Here is an 18,973-nt window from a genome sequence, read left to right as displayed (position 1 = left end):
CAGGCGCTTTCAAAACGTGCTTTTCCTCTTTCACTGTTACTTTTGCCATCATTTCTTTGCACTTGCATGATACGTCTTAACCTCACTACGCTTTTGTCCACTTCTCCGCGAGTGCCACAGAAGCAGTCGTCATGTCACATAGTGCATGTTTCATATATTACATGCTCTCATTCTGAATGCGTGTATGTGTATATGTGTATATATACGTATACAAAATTTCAGCCTTTAAAGACTTTTCTACAGTGCCTGCTTTTGGTGTAAATCAAACACCACTCAATTTTAAATTGATATATTTATAAATCAATAAAAGGATGGGACTCAAGTAAGTGCTTGTCTACCTTGTTTCCTTTTACGTCTTCCACTTAGGATACTGGATCTGTGCTATTAATTTGTAGACACATTAACTGTTCAAGAGATATGTTTGATCATCAATTTGCAGAAATTGCTTGAAATATAGGCTGTAGGGCTACATGTCTTGACAGTTTGCAGTTCCTATCTAACTGAATTGTGAAAGTCCATTTCTCAGAACTCAACTTTGACATGGGACATGAGACATGAGCCTCCCAAGCTGGTCTTATCTCTTTTTCTCACTATTTTTAGTTGTTAGGATTAGTCATTGCTAATTCTTTAGCAGAATTTTATCCTTCTTCCCCATCTTTTATATCTTCTTTTTTTCTTTTTTCTCTCTCACTCTGTTGTTGTTGTTTTTTTTTAACCCAAAACAAATTCTGATACCAGTTTATTTCTGTTCAGCTCTTACAAAAGATATGCCTCAGAAAATTTTATTAAATATTAAAATACTGTTGTTTTTTTTGGGTGTGTTGTTTTTTGTTTTTTTTTTTTTTCCTTTTTCCTTTTTTACAGGGAATAAATTATTTTTATTTATTTTTATTTTCTTAATGTCCTTATTTCTTTCTTCTCAGATTTTCTCTAAGTTTGGATCTGTCTTGAAGATTGTCACCTTTGTAAAAAACAATCAGTTTCAAGCCTTGATTCAATATGCTGAACCAGTGAATGCATATTATGCCAAAATGGTAAGCACAGTGTACTCAGCTGGTTTGTTTCACTGTGTTTTCCTCACACAGTAAAATGGTCATTATGCATAACGTTACTGATAGCTTGCTCACTAACTGACTTCCTTTCATTCTAACTTTCTATTCTATTTCTGTTTCACATTGATAAGGATAGTGACCTAAAAACAAAACTAGGAACACCTTCCTCTCATACCTCTTCTTCTCAGGTTCTGTTTCACTCCTGCCTCTTCTACTACTTTCTCCTCCTGCAAGCAGTACAAGTGTGTGCAAAATGGGATTTGTGGTCAGTCCATAGCACTTATAATCTAGTGCTCCTTCTTCCCCACTCTTTTCCCCAGCTCCAGTGTAGGGTGCAATATGGTGGCAATATGAAGGCTGCATGTGAACTCTAGCCCCTTCCCATGGGATGCAGTTCTTCAAGAACTGCTCCAGGATGGCGTGTAGTCATTCAGGAACAGACTGTTTTCCCCATGGGCTGCAGGCAGCTCCTGCTTCTCTCTGGGTTCCTCTCTGTAGGCTACAGTTCCAGCTCAGGCCCTGCTCCTGCAGTTGTGTGAGTGGTACCATGGGCCATACCTCTACAGGCCACATCCAGAGCTGCACCAGGGGTTTCTCCACAGCTGCACAGGAAGATCTGCCCTTTGCAGTGCCCAAGGGCTGCAGGGGACACCCTGCTCTGCCATGGGCTTCTCCTGGGCTGCAGGGAGCTGCTGCTCTGTGCATGGAGCGCATCATACCGTCCTTCTGCACTGACCTTGAGGCCATCTGGGCTGATTCTCTTGTGTTTCCTACTCTTTCCTCTGACAGTACAGATGCACAGATTTGTTGGTTTTTTTTTTTTTTCTTTTTTTCTTACCCTTTCTTAAAAATGTTATCACAAAGGCACCACCGGTGCATTCTGCTTTGAAGCTGTCTGGATGGGCCTAGTCCAAAAGGGTTGCTTTTGTACTCAGCAGCAAGAAATGCACAGAATATTTATCTATTGGTACTTGCACTTTTTTTTTTTTTGGATACAGATAAAAGTATCAATTTATGAGGGAGGTTTGCACAAAGTGTTTTCTATCTGAAAACTTAACTATTTGTTTCCAGATTCTGGATGGCCGAAATATCTACAATTCATGCTGCACTCTACACATCGATTTCTCCAAGTTAACAAGCCTTAGGGTGAAGTACAACAATGACAAAAGCAGAGATTTCACTCGCTTTGACCTTCCAGCTGTTGAAGGCCAGCTACCCCTAGATCCAGCTGTAATTGCTGCCTTTGGTAAGAAGTCCTTATTTTTAGTGGCATATATGCATTATGATCATTATGCTTTTTACATTGCATACTCTTAGGAGTTGTATTCTCTGGTTATATAATAGATTCTGTTAGAAACAAACAAACAAAAGAACATGTTATGTATAATACCGATTGTTAGATTCAGTAAAGTTTGTGTGGAAAGCAGAAAATCCTATTCTAGATAAATGAGTATCTGAAACCTTGTTCAGATAAATGATATCTGAATATATTCAGATGGGCAAATTATAAGCATTATCAAAATCTGTATCTTTAGGATGGTGTGGAATTGCATCATTCGTGTAAGGCAATATAATGAACATTGCATATCAGAAAAGTCAGTGGCAGCCATCTAAAATTGACTGATTCCCTAAAGCTTCTTGAAAGTAAAGCATGCTTGTTTATTCAACTTTATTAATCACTTATTATAAGTGTAAATCGTCAGACAGATTACTGTGTTATGCTGCCATACGTGTGTTCAAATAGCACATAGCTGAATGATGTGATAAAAAGATACTGGGAGTCATGTCAGTATTTGTGCTTCCTATTTTATTACATGTGTAAGCATGTTTGATGGAGAACTATCCAAGCCATTCTATAATTCTGTGATAAAGCAGGTATCAGAATAATGCATCCAATTTTACTGTAGACTTGAAGATATTTAATAGTAAAACAAAAAATTTTAAGATACTGCACTGCAAAAAAGCATATTTTATGAATGTTTTGAATTTTAAAATCTTCCTTACCCACTGAGCATGAACGAGTATGCTTTGAAAGCTACCTGCCAAAAAAGGAAATGATTTTACAAATACAACATGCATGAAAGAGTTCCAGATCTTTCTGCATTAGTCCTGTTTGACTACTTTTACATGTATGTTTTTGGTATCAGTGTGCAAAATGCAGATCTTGTTTGGCAAAATGAAAGCTCTTTATCTCTTCATTAAATGTCTCCATTATCATTTTTGGACTGTGAATAAGTTATTCATATCTTTATTGCCAGAACTTGTCAGCATAATGCACACACTCGTGTATTATAAAGAACACAATGACTTGCTTTGGTTTGATGAATGTATTCTGTTGTTTATATTAAAGGTGCTTTGACACTACAGATAAGAGGAGGTGTGACATTATGCAATATTTATGAGTACTTGATCTACGGTGTCTGTTTCATTTGTTGTTATTGTGATTCATAACTTCATATGGTGTTGTATTATTTGTACTGACAACCATTTGTTAGTGAGCACGGCTGTTTTAGTCAGTGATGGAAGTTGGAGCACTAAAGCACTGCCAGATTTGTAGGTTTCATGTGCTCATTATGTGTGTCCCAATTTGTTAAACTAAAAAGCCAACAGTCTAACTAACTACATACTACTAACATATGAAAGAATTCAGAAATCAAGCTTGCATCTAGCACAACCTTACTTGTTCCCCAAGGTAGTGCTTAACTCTGCTTAGCAGCCTGAAAGCCTGTGAGCCACCTTTGAAGCAAGATCTTTCTACACTGATATTTCAAATCTGTTAATGCTTGTAACTGCAGCTGCTGGTTTTTTAATGTATTTATACAAACTGGAAAGGTTCTCCTGCTTGAAAAGAAAAATATGCTGTAATAGCTACTAGAATTCAGAAGCTCAGACTGGCTTTGGTTGTTCAATTATTTAGCCCATACTTTCTCACAGATATCTAGGAAGCAGTGATATCTCATCATTGTAAAACATTACATGATTTAAACTTCCAGAAAGTTTCTAGAATGTATTTCACTTTTATATACAAAAATATACTTAGCAAACATTACACCACATATGCCTAAACTTCAATGAATACTAATCTATGCTGGACTTTCATTGTCAAACTTGTCTAAATTGCATTTTAGGGAGGGACACTGAGAGACATTTAACATTAGACTTTAAAAAGTGAGTAAAAAATGTAAACACAGAAATGTAGATTTCCATTAGAAGGGTTTGGGTTTTTTTGTTTGTTTGTTTGTTTGTGTGACTCAGACATTTATAGAAGATGTAATCACAGATGGAAGTGAGAATAGCACTGCTGGCAGCTGAGTCTCATTCCTGAAGTCTCTTCTGTTTTCCAGACATGTTAAAGTCTCTGTTTTAATTAGATGTCTTCTGTTACTAGGGTCCCAAGATATGATCTTCCAACCATATGTGGGGACTGGTGGATTTGGACCGGTCTCATGCTTTCCTCAAAGTGCTGGTAATGTTCTATCTTCAATTTAAAAAAAAACAAAAACAAAAAATCAAGCAATCAAAGGACCAAACATGCGTGCACCAAACAAAGACAAACAAACTAGAGCCATCAATGCTCACATTGCAGTGTATTAGAATAAACCTGGTTTCAAAGCAGTGTGTTTTAAGTGTAGCAGTCAGAACACATTTTAGTCATTCTCATTCTCCTACATAGCACTCTGTAAAATTTCTTGCCATAGTAAAGAACACATGTTGATATAATTTTTAACTTAATAAGTGAAGAATTTTAATGCTTTGAAAAAGATTACCTGCAAGAGAAGAAATTCTAAGTATCTATTTTTCTAATAATTGAAAGTTGTCTTCTACATTCAAAGGTAAAAGGGGAAGTCTCCTCTTTCATAAGTATAAGATTGAGAAATAAGTAGTCTTCTAAACTTGGCAGTCCCTTTCTAGCACAGGATATACTTTGGTGCTAGCTGATTTCTGTTCGTTTCTGGGCTGCAATTAAACTCCACTTTTCAGTGGATCTGTTGTGGCTAAATATTTCTTTATCAGTAGAGGGAAGTGCATTTTACTTTATTAATGAGATACTAGGAATACCTTAATAACATACAAACATTATTTTTACTGAAGATCAATTTTTTTGAAGCACCTAGTCTGCTTTTGTTTTCTATAATGTCTCAAGTGAGGCTATAATCTTTCAATTTCATGTCTACCTGGAGTACTTTCTTTTCTTGCAGTCACCACATGTGTGGCATCTGTACAGATGTATAATCCAGGTGTTCCAGGAAATTCTGTTTTATTGGTCAGCAACCTCAACCCTGAGGTAGGTTTGATCAGTAGTACTGATGCAAGTGACCACTTGTACCAGCTGCCAGAATCCTTACTGCAAATTAAATTTAGCTGAAGCTACAAATGAGAAAAGCTCTATGCTGATAATACCAAAATGAGGGCATAACTTATGGAACAGATTATCTTGAGGGAGATCACATGGCATGTGCAGGACAACCAGGAGATCAGGCCCAGCCAGCAAGTTCCACAAGACCAAGTGCTGAGTCTTGCTCTTTGGCCACAACAACCCCAGTCAATACTACATGCTTGAGGCAGAGTGGCTGGAAGCTGTGTAGAAGAAATGGACCTGGGGATATTGGTCATTGCTCAGCTGAACATGAGCCAGCAGTGTGCCCAGGTTGTACATGCAAAATGGCATCCTTGCTTGTATCAGAAATTATGTTGCCAGCAGGAGCTAGGATCATCCCTCTGTATTCAATATTAGTGAGGCCACACCGTGAGTATTACGTTCAGTCATGGATCTTTCACTGCAAGAAAGTTATTGAGGCCCTGGAATGTGTTCAGAGAAGGGAAATGAATCTGTGAGAGGTCTGGAGCACTGGTCTTGTGGGGAGTAGCTGAATGAACAGGGAGGTGGTGCAATCAGCAACCCTGGGGGTGTCCAAGAAGCACTTAGATGTGATACTGAGGGACATAGTTTACTGCGGCAATATTGGTGATAAGTGGAGGGTTGGATTGGGTCACCTGAGAGGATTTTACCAACCTTGGTGATTCTGTGATCTTTATTTTTGTTCAAGCTAATTTCCATTATTGATGAACCTTAAAAATTTTGTTCAGCAGTGAAAAGCTTTTAAACACAGTTTACTTCAGAGAAAATAGTTTAGCGGTGTAATTGTGAGTTTGTGGTTTGTGAAAGGTCTGAGGTTGTACATGCAAAATGTTTGAGGTAGTACACAACGGAGGGCTAAACTCATTGATACCTCAGCAATATTACAGTTCTTAAGGTACCATTTTATCATTAGAAAAGCTAAAGAATTTTTCGTTTGATACATGAGAAGTCGGAGAAACCAGAGGGAAGAGAAATGAAGATAAAAACATGAGAAATGACTTTTCTTTGAAAACACTGACAGAACCTTCTTAGTCTTTCATCCCAGAGCAGAGGAGGCCTCATGGCAGCTGCAGCTCCTCACAGGGAGCTGTGTCAGGGGAGGTTCAGGGAGTCAGGGAAAGGCTGTACCCCACAGGGCAGTGGGCATGGAACAGCTCCCCAGGGCAGCAGGCATGGCCCCGAGCTGCCGGAGCTCAGGAGCATTTGGGCACTGCTCTCACACACAGGGTATGGGTTTGAGTGGTGCTGTGTGGAGATTGGGGTTGGAAGGAACCCCCAAGGACCACTGGATCCAACACAGTATATTCTGTGATTCCAGCATGGCAAACTTGAAGGGGAGGGGCATGGGCATCCCTTGGTATGACATATCTATAAATCCATTTTTAACATCAATAAATATGCATATTCTCATTTCATAGTACCACACAATTGTTTTTTTTTCCTTGTATGTGTTCACAGTAAGACTGCCGAGGATAACTTGGGTAGTTACTTTTACAGTGATTTGTTTCAGAGGCTTACCCTTGTTAGTCAAACTTCGTACATTGATCTACTTAGAAGCAATCTACATCTTTTAATTAATAAGCAAGTTTAGAAAGGCCATAACATAATACTGAGTTTTACTGGGTTTTACTTAACTGCTTATAAGCAATTCTACAACAGTAATGTAAAATTCTTTGTTTTACGCCCTTGTTGGATTCACTTAACCATAAAACTGATGAAATTAAGAGTAATTGTCAGAATGTAAATTATATTCATGTTAACAAAAGTTTAAAAATCTGTTGACCAGTTCCTTTAATCTTTAAGTAATTGCTGTATTTCATACTTTTTTTTCCTTACTAATAATTGAATTTCACATTAAGCATAACAAGAAAGCTATAGATTAGGTCTGTAAGGCAAAGCAATTATACTGTGCTTTGTCAGTGTATCTTATCAAGTAATTACAGATTTCTGTTGAGCTTTGTACAAATAATTATTAAGGATGATTCTTTGAGCCACAAGAGACAGTGCTTTTTCAGAATAAGGAAATGTGGAGCATAGATCAAACTTATTTTTAGGACTTTGCTGCTTTACTTAATACTAATTATATCTGTAATTATATCTAAGAAGTTACCATTTAGAACTTTATACTGCAACGCATGTTACAACATAAATTTTCAGTGCCTGTTACAGGCAAAACTCTTGTCTCAGCTGGATAAAGTTTGGCTTGATTAGAGTGCAAATTCACTTCTTTGATGACTGTGGAACTCGATACACTAGGATTTAATGAAAAATCTCTGAAGAAAAATTACAGGCTTTCTTTTCAGAGCTTTTAATCCGACAAAATTAAAGTATCACTCCGTATGTGCTTCAACTATAAACAAATAGTGTGCATATTACTAACAGGGGGCCATGGGGACCAAATTTAAAACAGAGCAAATACACATCGCAGCAACAGGTTTTAGTTTTTTTAGGTGGTATCTGCATTTTAGAAAAGACGGAGTCACTGAATGCTCCTTTCTATTTTTAGCATAGCAAATTGCTTTGGTTTATTAGTGTATGAAATGCTGTCTTAGAAAACTTGGAAATAATCATTTCAAGTAATTAAGCCACTTAACATAATAATAATTTCTCCAGCATGACAGACTCTGAGTTTTGAGTGATGAAAATGCATGAGCTGAAGTGTTAGCCTGTGTATGTATTTGATATGTGCATAAAAATATGATTTAATGGTATTAGTGTTCAGAATCTCTCCCATTCTTTTAGTTTACCATGCTCTTAAGGTCTATTTTTCTTCATTTGCCTGGCTTTAAAAATAACACACTCATTTTATCATTTAAACAGGCCATCACACCACATGGACTTTTCATCTTATTTGGTAAGATATGTCAAGTATACCTTTAGAAACTACAGGACTAGAGTTCTTTTTATTTAAGTGGCAAGTGGTAGTTAATTAAACTTCAGTTAAACTTCTGGTTTTGTCCAGAAAATGCACAAAAGAATGTGCAGGTTTTAAATGATGGTGTTTTGAGTCAACAGCTGAAAGACACAGGTACAAAAAGACGGAATTGTTGCAGTTTCAGAAGAATTTCAGTGTGTGTTCTGAGTTCTTCACTACAAAGAGTGGCAAAGCAAAGTAAGATGAAAAGGTAAAGGTTGTCTCGGAGGAAATGGGCAACAGAACTGGCGTATTTGTTATTTGCAGGGAAGAATGTTGACACAGTAATGTTTTAATACTCCTCTGTTGAGAGGACTTTTAACACTTGTGCTACTTAACAGCTGAACATAGGCATACAATTTTATGACTGAGATTCTGCTTATTGGTGTGGTTTTTTTTCCCTCCTATTTCTAAGCCTCAAAAAATAATCTACAAGCTTGAAATATCTCCTTCATGTTAATGTTCTAACCAAGCTGTTTAATGATATGATTATTCTTTGTTAAGCTGATTTTAGTGAAAAGTGACAGACTTGCACATGTGCTTTTTGCAGTAATACTCTGAACAAATTTTCTTTCTGAATTTCCACAGGTGCTTTTGGTGATGTGATTCGTGTGAAGATCATGTTTAAGAATAAAGAAAACGCTTTGGTTCAGATGGCAGATGGAATACAGGCTCAAATAGGTACTGATTTTAAAGGCAGTTATGGTCCTAACCATCATGAATATGATGACACTCAGTAATTTGCCTTCTGTCGGTGGCTATCATAACCAAATTAAATCCATCATTGTGAACTCTTCTATATGTGAACTTTTGCTTTCAAATGTTGACATTGATTGGCTTGCTTTCATGTAAACAAATGATTTGCCTGTGGTGGAACAAGTCTTAATCTGGTAAATGTTTCTATTAAAAAGTTGTACAGTTTTCCTGTAGTTGATCATATTAATAAATCATACACTTTTCATATACCTTATCTGATATCTAGCTGTTTAAGAATAATGCCATTTTGCATTTCCATTGCATTAGTTTGCAGTGATATGAAGGTAAAAAACTTAGCCCATTTTGTAGAGATGGAGCTTGCTCTTTAAATTGAGATTGTGAAATCTGTCACTAAATGGAAGGCAAGAGCAGTATCCAAAGAACCATTTTTAGTTCCCCTCTGACCATCTGTTTTCATGTCCGAATGATATTTCCACTGATTAGCTATCAGCAACTTGAATGGGCAGAAACTCTATGGAAAGTTCATTCGTGCAACTCTTTCAAAACATCAGAATATTCAACTCCCTCGTGAAGGAGAGGAGGACAATGGTCTGACACAGGACTATAGCAATAGTCCTTTGCATCGTTTTAAGAAGCCTGGCTCTAAGAACTTCCAGAATATCTTTCCTCCATCTGCCACCTTACATCTCTCCAATATCCCGTGAGTACCAACATGTATGATCTTCTTGGAAAGATAATGTTTTTAGGTTATGTTCTTAAAGCTATAAAGTCCAACTGGTATAAGCTGTGAATTTTCTTGATCTTCTATGTCTTCCTAAGAAATGGGTTATTTTGCTGTATAGTTAACAGCAGGCAAATCGTTTAACTGCCACAGTTTTTATCATTAATGAGGAGGATAATGGGCTGAAAGTTATTGCTCTTCTTGACAAGTTTTAATAGAGCATATATATTCTTGAGCAAATGTATTTTTTCACATCTGAAGTTCTGTGTTATAAATTTTCATAGAATATTAAAGTCATGCTTTTTGAGAGCTACATTGCATCAGATTTAGGATTAACGTTGTGAAATGTTGATACAGTTTTTAATCATTCTAACACTTTTTAAAGAATGGTCTTTACAGCATTTGGGAAGCTTACAAAAAGAGAGTTATTAAGAAAAAGTTATTAAGAAGCACGTTATCTAAAACTGAAGCAACCTTTTTTTCCTTGCTTGAGCATTGTCAACAGTGTGTGAAGTGACAGCTCAACGTAAATTTGCACAGGCTTTTTTTGTTATCCAGTTATTGGGGGGGAAGGGGGAGGAAGAAGACGATAGGATTTTGTTCAAATCAGAAAAAAAAAAAAAGATGACATAGGATAACTCTGAAATGTTACTTGGAGTAAAATCGACTTTCAAAATAGAAGATATGTGAATTGCATTAACAGTAATTAAAAGACAAAAGTATTTCAGAAGCTACCAGTTAATTTTTATGCTTTCTGAATTTATCCAAGGCAGGAATGGGATGAAAAGCAATAGATTCTATCTGGAATATTTTTGGTAGCACACTGCAGTGCTAAATCGTAGAGTCAAAGGCAAGATGTTTGAGCTGGGCTAGTGTTAGTGGGGGTGTTATTAGATGGTTAAATTTAATTTAGTAGTAAGAACTCGCAGTGTGATACTATTAGTCTGTGCTCTTTTATGATTGAGCTGATTTTGATTTGTTTTGTTTTTACACAGGCCTTCTGTTTCTTTTGATGATCTTAAGAGTCTATTTGCAAGTACTGGATCTACTGTGAAAGCCTTCAGATTTTTCCAGTAAGTTCTCATGTAAAAATGCTGGAAAGTTGTTTTTTCTGAAAGATGGCTAATTGCTTTTTGGAGAAATTCCTTTTGTGTATAACACTGTCTATAGGCAAAACCTTAACAGCTTGTGACAATGCTTATGCTTAATTCTAATCTTAAAATTTTAAATCATTAAATGTTATGCTAGCCTAACTAAATGAAAAATTCCACATGTGTTCAAAGTCAGGTAAGTTTAAGGAATTGAATGTAACTCTAGCTTCTTTGGAAATAATTATAAGATTTGTACAAAACGTCAAGTAAAAGATTACAAGGAATCTGTTCTAGCATTCGCTAGGATATCTTTGCTATACTGTTTTGACATGATCACATCTGCTAGAATCTCATATACAGAGGCAATACTAGTGTTTTCCACAGGGTTTTGAGGCATATTTGTATGTGTTTTTATTGGAGAACACTGTTATGGAAGAATGGCTTGGCTGCAGGTTATCAATCAGCAAAATTAATACAATTCTGTTATTTCCCTGTTTTATGAGGTGCATTACTAAATCTGTTTTTGTTGCTGCACCTGTATTTTGTGTAGGAAGAACTGTATACAATGTGACAAAAAAAAGTTATATCACTCTATATCATCTCTAAGGTCCCTTCCAACTCGCACGATACTATGATACTATGATACTATGATACTCTTTTTGAGTTGACTACTACATTGAGAATTTGGTTCAGATTAATAATGTTTTTTGTCATACTTCAGGAAAGATTGCAAAATGGCTCTTATCCAGCTGGGCTCTGTGGAAGAAGCAGTTCACGCTCTCATTGATCTTCACAATTATGACCTAGGAGATAATCATCACCTCCGAGTTTCCTTCACAAGATGCACAATTTGACTTCTGTGAACAGTCCTTTTAAAACTGTTTTGGAGTTCTGTTAATATTATCAAATAGAGACTGAAATAGCTGTGACCAATTCTGCCTCTTAAAATAAAAAGCTTGTTCACACACACAGTAAAGAATTAGGGGATAATCTTTTCTGATTTCAGATGCCAGTATATGATCAAATTTTACCATTAATCAGTAAAACAGTTATATTTCTTTAGAAATAATATTTATCATCGATTACTATTTTAACTTTACATTTGAGAATATATTTTGAATTTTTGTTTCAAATTAGCCTTATGAAATATTTTACAGTGCTTTTTCAATATACCAAACAGAACATTTCTGACAAAATGGTAAATCCACTCTACTCATATGAAACACTGATTTGAATGTGAAATAGTGCTTGGCTTTCTTGAAGAAACCAAGTACTGACAGCGAATGCCCTCTGAACAGTATTTATGTTACTAGAGTGTGTGTTCACACTTTGGCAAATCTTTACAGTAACTTTTTTAAAACATAGATTTTGTGCTGTTCATATGGTATAAGTTATTAGAGGAAAGGCAGTGCCTTTTCTTAGTGGAGTAAAAGATGTTTGATGAGTTTCTCCAAGCTATGACATTAGCTTGACTTCATCCTGGAATAAAAGTTTGATGTGCTATTTTACTATGAAGTGATATTGTGTAATAGTATTTTGAAGAAAACAACAGCAGAAAATAGTCCTGATTTCAAAGAGTTTTTTACATTTCTTTAAAGAATCCAATGTTTACAATCTTGTAGAAAATATTCAGGTCTGTGATGGCTTCATGAATTTTTAAGAAGTTATTTTTGGTAAGGTCATCTTTGGGGATGAAAAATTAAACCTCAAGAGTTTTTTGTACCAATGAAGTTACTGAGTACTTACTTAATTTCTTATGATGTGCCTTACTGTGTGCTTATGACACAACAGCTTTGAGTTTTATCTGAAGTATCTCGAAAAGTGTAATGCGGGCTTTTAAACCCCCTTTTTTTCTTGTCTTGTAAATATTTTCCCAACTGCTACTTTTGTGTTTCCTCTGCTCTGCTCTCCCCTGCCCCCAGTAATATTCCAACTTCTAGTCTCTGGTGCTTTAGTATAGAGATAGGGTAGAGGTGGAAATTAAGTTTAAACCATTATACAGTCCTGTAGGCCTCTTTGAATTTACCTGGCTGGAAAACAAACAAATAAACAAATATATATACATATATATATATATATTCAGAGAATGCCCATTTCTCTTTGTAGAATGAGCTGTGATGCAGTTAGACTTTGTATGGGAAGCAGATATGAACATTACTGATTTCTGTCATGAAAGAATTCTTTTTTTTTTTTTTTTTCTTTTTAAGGGCTATTTCTTTTCAGAATTTACCAAAAATACATCACTTTTTAAAATGTGGCATCATTACACTTGCTTGTTTATACCTATTGCAGAATTTTTTGCCTCTCATTCGTTTTGTTTTGGGTTGTTTTTTTTTTTCACGATTGTTATTAGTTGTAAAATTTCTCCTATCTAGAACATTTCTAGAACATCTAGAATTTCTAGAACAAAGGGTATAATTCTGGAAATATCTGAGTGTTTTGGAGTAGGCTTCTTCAGACTGTTATTCTGAATTACTTCTGTAAGATCAGTGATATACTCACTTGCCTTCCTTTAATGTCTGTAGCTTGAGTTGAAGCAGCTAATCATACTAAAGAAGGTTCCAGGTCTCTAAAATAGAACGAAAGCATGGCATTTGACTGTAAATAAAATGCTGACTATGTAGGTAGATGTGTAGAATCAGAGCTCCCAGAGCACCCTATTAGAAAATATCTTCATGTTTTTAGCAGAGTTCCGTCTTGTAAGAAGCCTTGTTGAACAAAGTCCTATCTGCACATGAACATGATACTTAATTTGTAATTCATGTCTGTGTTTAAACTTCTTAGCTGTCACATTGATTAGAGTTAAAATAGTTGCTAGGAATGTTCCCTGTTACTCACATAGTGGTGTGTTAATACTGAGACATTATTCATAACATATGATTTATCACTTTATTTTTTTTTTAATGAACTACATCTAAAAGGCAGATGAATCATCCTAGACCTGAATGTAATTCTAAAGCGGAGAAAAGGAACCTTAAATTTGAGAATGAATATTGACACACATTGTATATGTATTGCATATCACCTGATGTATGCAAACGTACAAATTACGTGCCCTTTTAACTTGTTGATTCTAGTGACACTTAATGCTTAAACAAATGTGAAGGGATGAGAATGTACAGCTTTCTCACAGAAAGAGAAAGCAATACTCTTTTTATTTTGCCTTAATGTTAGAACTAATGTCAGCTCTGAAGTATTTGCAGTTTGAAATGAGGAGGCCTACATTTTAAGCTGCCAGAGATTTACAGATTTGTAATGTAAGAAAAATCTGGACAGTAGTTATTTCTGTTAGTTTTTTGTTGTTATTTTTTTATGACATATTTCTCCTGTATTTTTTTTTCATTATCTCTGTTTCTTTAATTGAATCATTCTTATCAGCTTACATGTAAATTTATGTATTTCTCAGTGATGCTGCCTCTTAAAGAGATATACTTTATAGAAGTGTAGACGAGCCTCAAAAACAGTTGCACATCTTATTGTTTCTGTAACCGAATGACGGTACTAGATAAGGCTAGCTTATTCACTATTCTGCCTTGAATAATTAGAAGCAAAAATGTTTCTATTGCACTGTTAGTGAAGGATAAGGACAAAATGAGTAATTCTTAATTGTGCTTGACTCATCGGTGCAAAACCACCATTGCATCTCAGTTTGGGAACCTCTAAAGAATATGAGCTCTGTACCTCTGAGAAGAGCAGGCTTTATTTGATAGATTCTTACACTGAGGTTGGTTGAAAATGAAACTCCAAAGGCCTTAATCTCACTTCACCCTGGGATTAGAGCCAACCACTTGGTCAGAGATATTCCTAATTTCCCACCTAGCAATATGTTGCCTATTTTATTACAGCAAAACTCCCTGAAAGATTCTGGCTTCATCCTAACTATACAGTGTTGTTAAGTTATTAAACATAGGTTCATAATGTCTTTAATGTTAATTATTAATTTCTGTTTAAGTCACTTGTGTAGCTTGTTGTAATGCGTAACACGGAAGTTGTACTCTAAAGCACTGGTGGTTGAACTGTGATCACAGCTATGAGAAATGGCTTTGCCTTTGTATGTTTTGAGTCAAAAATGAGCCCTGGGTTACTTCCAACTCCTACTTTTGTTTGATGGCAGCACGTTGGTTCAAAGTGTAGTAAGACATTCTTAACTCAGGAGAAACTTGGTGGCTTTTCAGATAACCTGTAACACGTTGACTAGTAGTAAAGCTTCAGCTTCTTTGAATTTCTTTAAATGCCTTGGAGCATCAGCTGAAAATCTGAGTCTTAGTTTGACTTGGTTGCACTGTCTGCTGGTACTGTCAGTTCTATTTTTTGTGCTCTGAGATAGACTTATGTCTTTTTTTTGCGATACCGTTCAGATTACACAGTTTTTCCTTTATATTTAGCAGTCTTCTAATGATTTCTTTGCTGTGTACAAGACTGTTCACCTGTTCTTTTAGAAGAAAATCCTAATGGTTGAAAGAATTATTTCATGAAAGAATGGAAGTATTGTCAAACATTTAATATCAGGGTTTGATTGTGTGAGGTGAGTGGGATATAACATAAAGCGGGACCAAAGTTTATGTGCCTTCAGTAGTCCTGTGTGCAGTGTTTTCTCATATCTACTTCTGTTTCGTGTGCAATAAATACTCTTTTTTTTTTTTTCTTTCTTTTTTTTTTTTTTTTCTTCTGGGAGTTGTATATTTATATTGTTAAGAGTGAAAGTTGTCCTCTAACTATGCAGGCCATCAGTTATAACTTCAGTACAGATTTAATGATAAAATTGTCTTCACTGCTGCAGGTTTGGGTTCCTATTTTGGAGTGGCATGCTGCAGAACGCCAGAATCCAAGCATAATCCACGTATTTCCAACCTGAATAGTGACAATAGTTTGTGACCCCGACAAGGGAAATGCTTACATAGCTGAAAGTCCTTGACAGATGCTGAAAGCTTTCGCATTTGATGAACGTCATCTCATTGCGGCAAAGAGTTTTTCAGCTCCTGGAAGCTGCGTTACTTACGATGAGTGGGAATCTAACCCCTTAGTCTATTCTAAGCACTTTCCAGTTTTCCTTGAGCATATTATCCACTTTCTGCAAAATTTCAACCTGGAACTGCAGCAGCAGAAAAAAAGTGTTACTAAGCAAGCAGATTCTTGTATCAGAACATCACCTCATTTTCTGACCAAAGACTGGCCATGCTGGTTTTAGTGATACATGATGTGAAAAATTTTCTCTCAAGTTCCTCTCTGAAGGGAGAACCCAATGCAAAGTGGCCTTTCCTTGCTGTTTGTTGATGAAACATTTAGTCCATAAAGAAAGTGAGACTGTAATGTGAAACAGTGCTGTAGGCAAGGGCTTAGTGGACTACTTCTAGTACTGTGTCCAAGACATTCAAAAGCATGGCTAGAAGTTGTTGAAATTCCTTCATTTTGCATTATCTGTTCACAACAATCCCTTTTCAGTTTATAAGAATGTTGTTCCAACACAAGAAAATAATGTAATCCTTTGTATCATCTTTAAAAAAAAGAACAAACAACTGGTAAAAATGGCTTTAGCGGGCAAATGAAATTGCAAAATGGTTTTATATAGAAAAATCAATTGTCTTGTATGTTGTAAAAAGCAACAGTTTCAACTTTCACTTGTGAAGCAGCTTCTGGCATTGAAGAAAAAAGAATCCGTGTTTGCTGATATACAGTATGTGCAAAGAAGATGTAATATTAAGAAGAAACCCTATTTTCTAGTTGTGTAGTGCATGGTTAGCTTGAATTTGTTTTGCTGCAATATACGGTTTCATTTAAGTTCACGTATATGCTGATTAATTGATACCTATACCTAACTTCCTAACTCTAGTTGTTATAGCATGCCTTTTAATAAATGTCATTACATCTGCACTCTGAATCTTTCCTGTGTTCTTGTCTATTGCTTTGCTGTTGTTTTTTTCATCTTGTGCAACTAATAATTTTCCACTTTTTTTCTTTTTCTTTAGCAGCCATGGCTGTCTAAGAAAAAGCAGATGTGAAATGTATTTTGGGAGGACTAATGTAGTTGAGGTTAAGCAACACCTGAACAGGGTAGGAATCCTCATTTTCAGAAAGGATGGAAATAACAGCCCTGAGCTATTTCAGTGGTGGAAGACTGCTTTGTTCTATGAGGCAGAGATGAGACTCTTCAAGCCCTGGGGTTTCATCAATGACAAATGTTTTGTGTTCTCTTTAACATGGCTGTGCTCTTTTATAGCTATAGGAATCAATTCCGTCACTCTTGCACACAGATTGCCAAAACTCAAGTACTGGCTGAAAAAGGTGCTCTGCTTTTAGCTTCCTCTTCCTCAGCTTTGTGGTTGCTTCTCTTCCACACTACCTGCTTGTCCTTCTGTGTGCTACACAATAGTCATTTAGATTTAGAACTGATGGTGGGTTACCAGGCAGGAGTCTAAGCGACTAAACACAAGCATTGAAGTGACGAAAAAAAATGCAGTGCCACTTTGCTGAGCCAATCTGGCAAATGTTTGTGATCTGCCTGACAAGCAGCGTTTGATCTAGTACACCTTCCAAGAACTCGGACTTAAAGATCCTCAGGAAGGCTAGTGAGTATTAAGTGGGAGTACCTCATTCACAGGGCCGTGTAGTAACTGTATGTTACCCACATCAAATTAATTGAATTGCAAGATCAAAAAAGTAGCCTGGGAACAGCAGTTGCTGATGGATCGGATGCTTACTAACTACTTTGGCCAGGTGAAATATGGCGGAATCTTCAGGAATGTAAGTCATCCATGCATTCCCCTGGAAGATTACCAAGTTTTAAATGTGTAGTTTAAGATTTTGATTCCCAGTATTCAATGTTTATTACAGGTCAATGTGTTCCATACAAAAAGTTAAAAAATAGAACTACAGAGGCAGACTAGGTTGTTTTCAACTATGATGTCCAAGCAGCAGTTATTTTAATTTGGGCAAAAGACAATAATGCCACTGTGTGCTTCTGTGCTTCCGACGTGCAGATATCTTGAGTGTCTTCCTGCCAGTGATGCCGTTCCCCCTTGTCCTGTGGCCATCAGAGCCTGGGAAGTCGGTCAGCACACGCACTAGAAATGCCGGCTGCGCTGTTGACCCGCAGGCCTTTCCTAGACTCTCTGCTGTGCCGTCCCAGCACGGGCGCGGTGCGGAAGGCCTGAGGGAGGCCATCCTTGCTCCCCAAGGATGCTGTCAGCACCGGGCCCCTGGCTCCGCACTACCCACAGGAGCCACCGCCCTCCTGCGTGTGTGCCGCGCCCTCAGCCCCGTGAGGTGGTGACCGTGATGTCACAGTGGTGGCAGGGAGCGGCCATTGTGACCCGCGGGGCCGGGAGCAGAGCTAAGGCTGCTGGGCTGGGGCCGAGCTCAGTGCGGCCTGGTGAGGTGTGGAGAGAGCACTGACTCTCTTGTTTCTCGCCGACAATGCCGAGCGTGTTCCAAGGGAACGAGGAGGCCTCCAACTCTGGGGAGCCAGGTGAGAGCACCGTATCCCTGCACGCAGCTCCCCACTGCTGGGCAGAGGGCTGCTGGGGCTCTGCCTGTAGCTGGGAGGGGGGGAAGGGGCGAGCAGGGGCTCCCCAGCGCCACGGACAGGCAGGGCCCCTCTGCTCGGGCCCAGCCAAGCTATGGCTGACTACTGGCACCACTAGGCCTGCAATGCCCCAGGGACAGCCGGCCCTGCCAGGTGCTCACCGCTGCTCACGGTTGCTCTCTCCTTCCTCTGCAGAGTGCGTGCTGTGCCGCAGGACACGGGTCAACCCGGACACCTGCGGGCAGATGTTTTCCACCGGTGGGCTCTGTGCCCACCAGTTCTGCTTGGTAAGTTCGCTCAAGGCCTCGGGCTCCTGCCAGGGATGCTCCCTGCCTTCCTGGCCTCACGAGATCGCACTCTTTTCTCTCCTACAGTTCTTTGCTGATGGCCTCTTGGAGTGGAGAAGCCCGCTGGGAGAACTTTTTGGCTTCTCCCTTCATGCCGTCCAGCATGCAGTCCAGCTGGCAGACCAGAAGGTGGGTTCCTGAACTGAACGGGGAGCTTGGTGTTGGCAGAGGCTCACACCGGCTTTGCCTGGGCCCAAACAAAGTGATCGCGGCCTTTCCAACCGGCTCTGGGACAAAGTCCCACCACAG

At 37.8% G+C, this 18,973-nt stretch overlaps 1 protein-coding gene across 3 annotated transcripts in view; it reads left to right on the top strand.

The window, feature by feature from the left end:
* The window catches only part of PTBP3 (polypyrimidine tract binding protein 3), a 48,472-nt gene extending 35,884 nt beyond the window's left edge, over window positions 1-12,588 (top strand). For all 3 annotated transcript variants that reach the window (XM_072359544.1, XM_072359543.1, XM_072359545.1), the window contains exons 8-16: window positions 924-1,034; window positions 2,124-2,298; window positions 4,441-4,518; window positions 5,252-5,337; window positions 8,233-8,266; window positions 8,915-9,007; window positions 9,527-9,743; window positions 10,760-10,837; window positions 11,577-12,588. In XM_072359544.1, coding sequence (XP_072215645.1) covers window positions 924-1,034; window positions 2,124-2,298; window positions 4,441-4,518; window positions 5,252-5,337; window positions 8,233-8,266; window positions 8,915-9,007; window positions 9,527-9,743; window positions 10,760-10,837; window positions 11,577-11,709 — 1,005 coding nt within the window. In that variant the 3' untranslated portion in view covers window positions 11,710-12,588. The remainder of the gene's footprint in view (window positions 1-923; window positions 1,035-2,123; window positions 2,299-4,440; window positions 4,519-5,251; window positions 5,338-8,232; window positions 8,267-8,914; window positions 9,008-9,526; window positions 9,744-10,759; window positions 10,838-11,576) is intronic.
* The last annotated feature ends 6,385 nt before the right edge of the window (window positions 12,589-18,973 follow it).

The sequence above is a fragment of the Excalfactoria chinensis genome, chromosome Z (genome assembly GCF_039878825.1).
Source record: "Excalfactoria chinensis isolate bCotChi1 chromosome Z, bCotChi1.hap2, whole genome shotgun sequence".
Classification (NCBI taxonomy): Eukaryota; Metazoa; Chordata; class Aves; order Galliformes; family Phasianidae; genus Excalfactoria; species Excalfactoria chinensis.
Note: the sequence above shows the minus strand (reverse complement) of the source record. Positions and strands in the feature narration are given on the sequence as shown.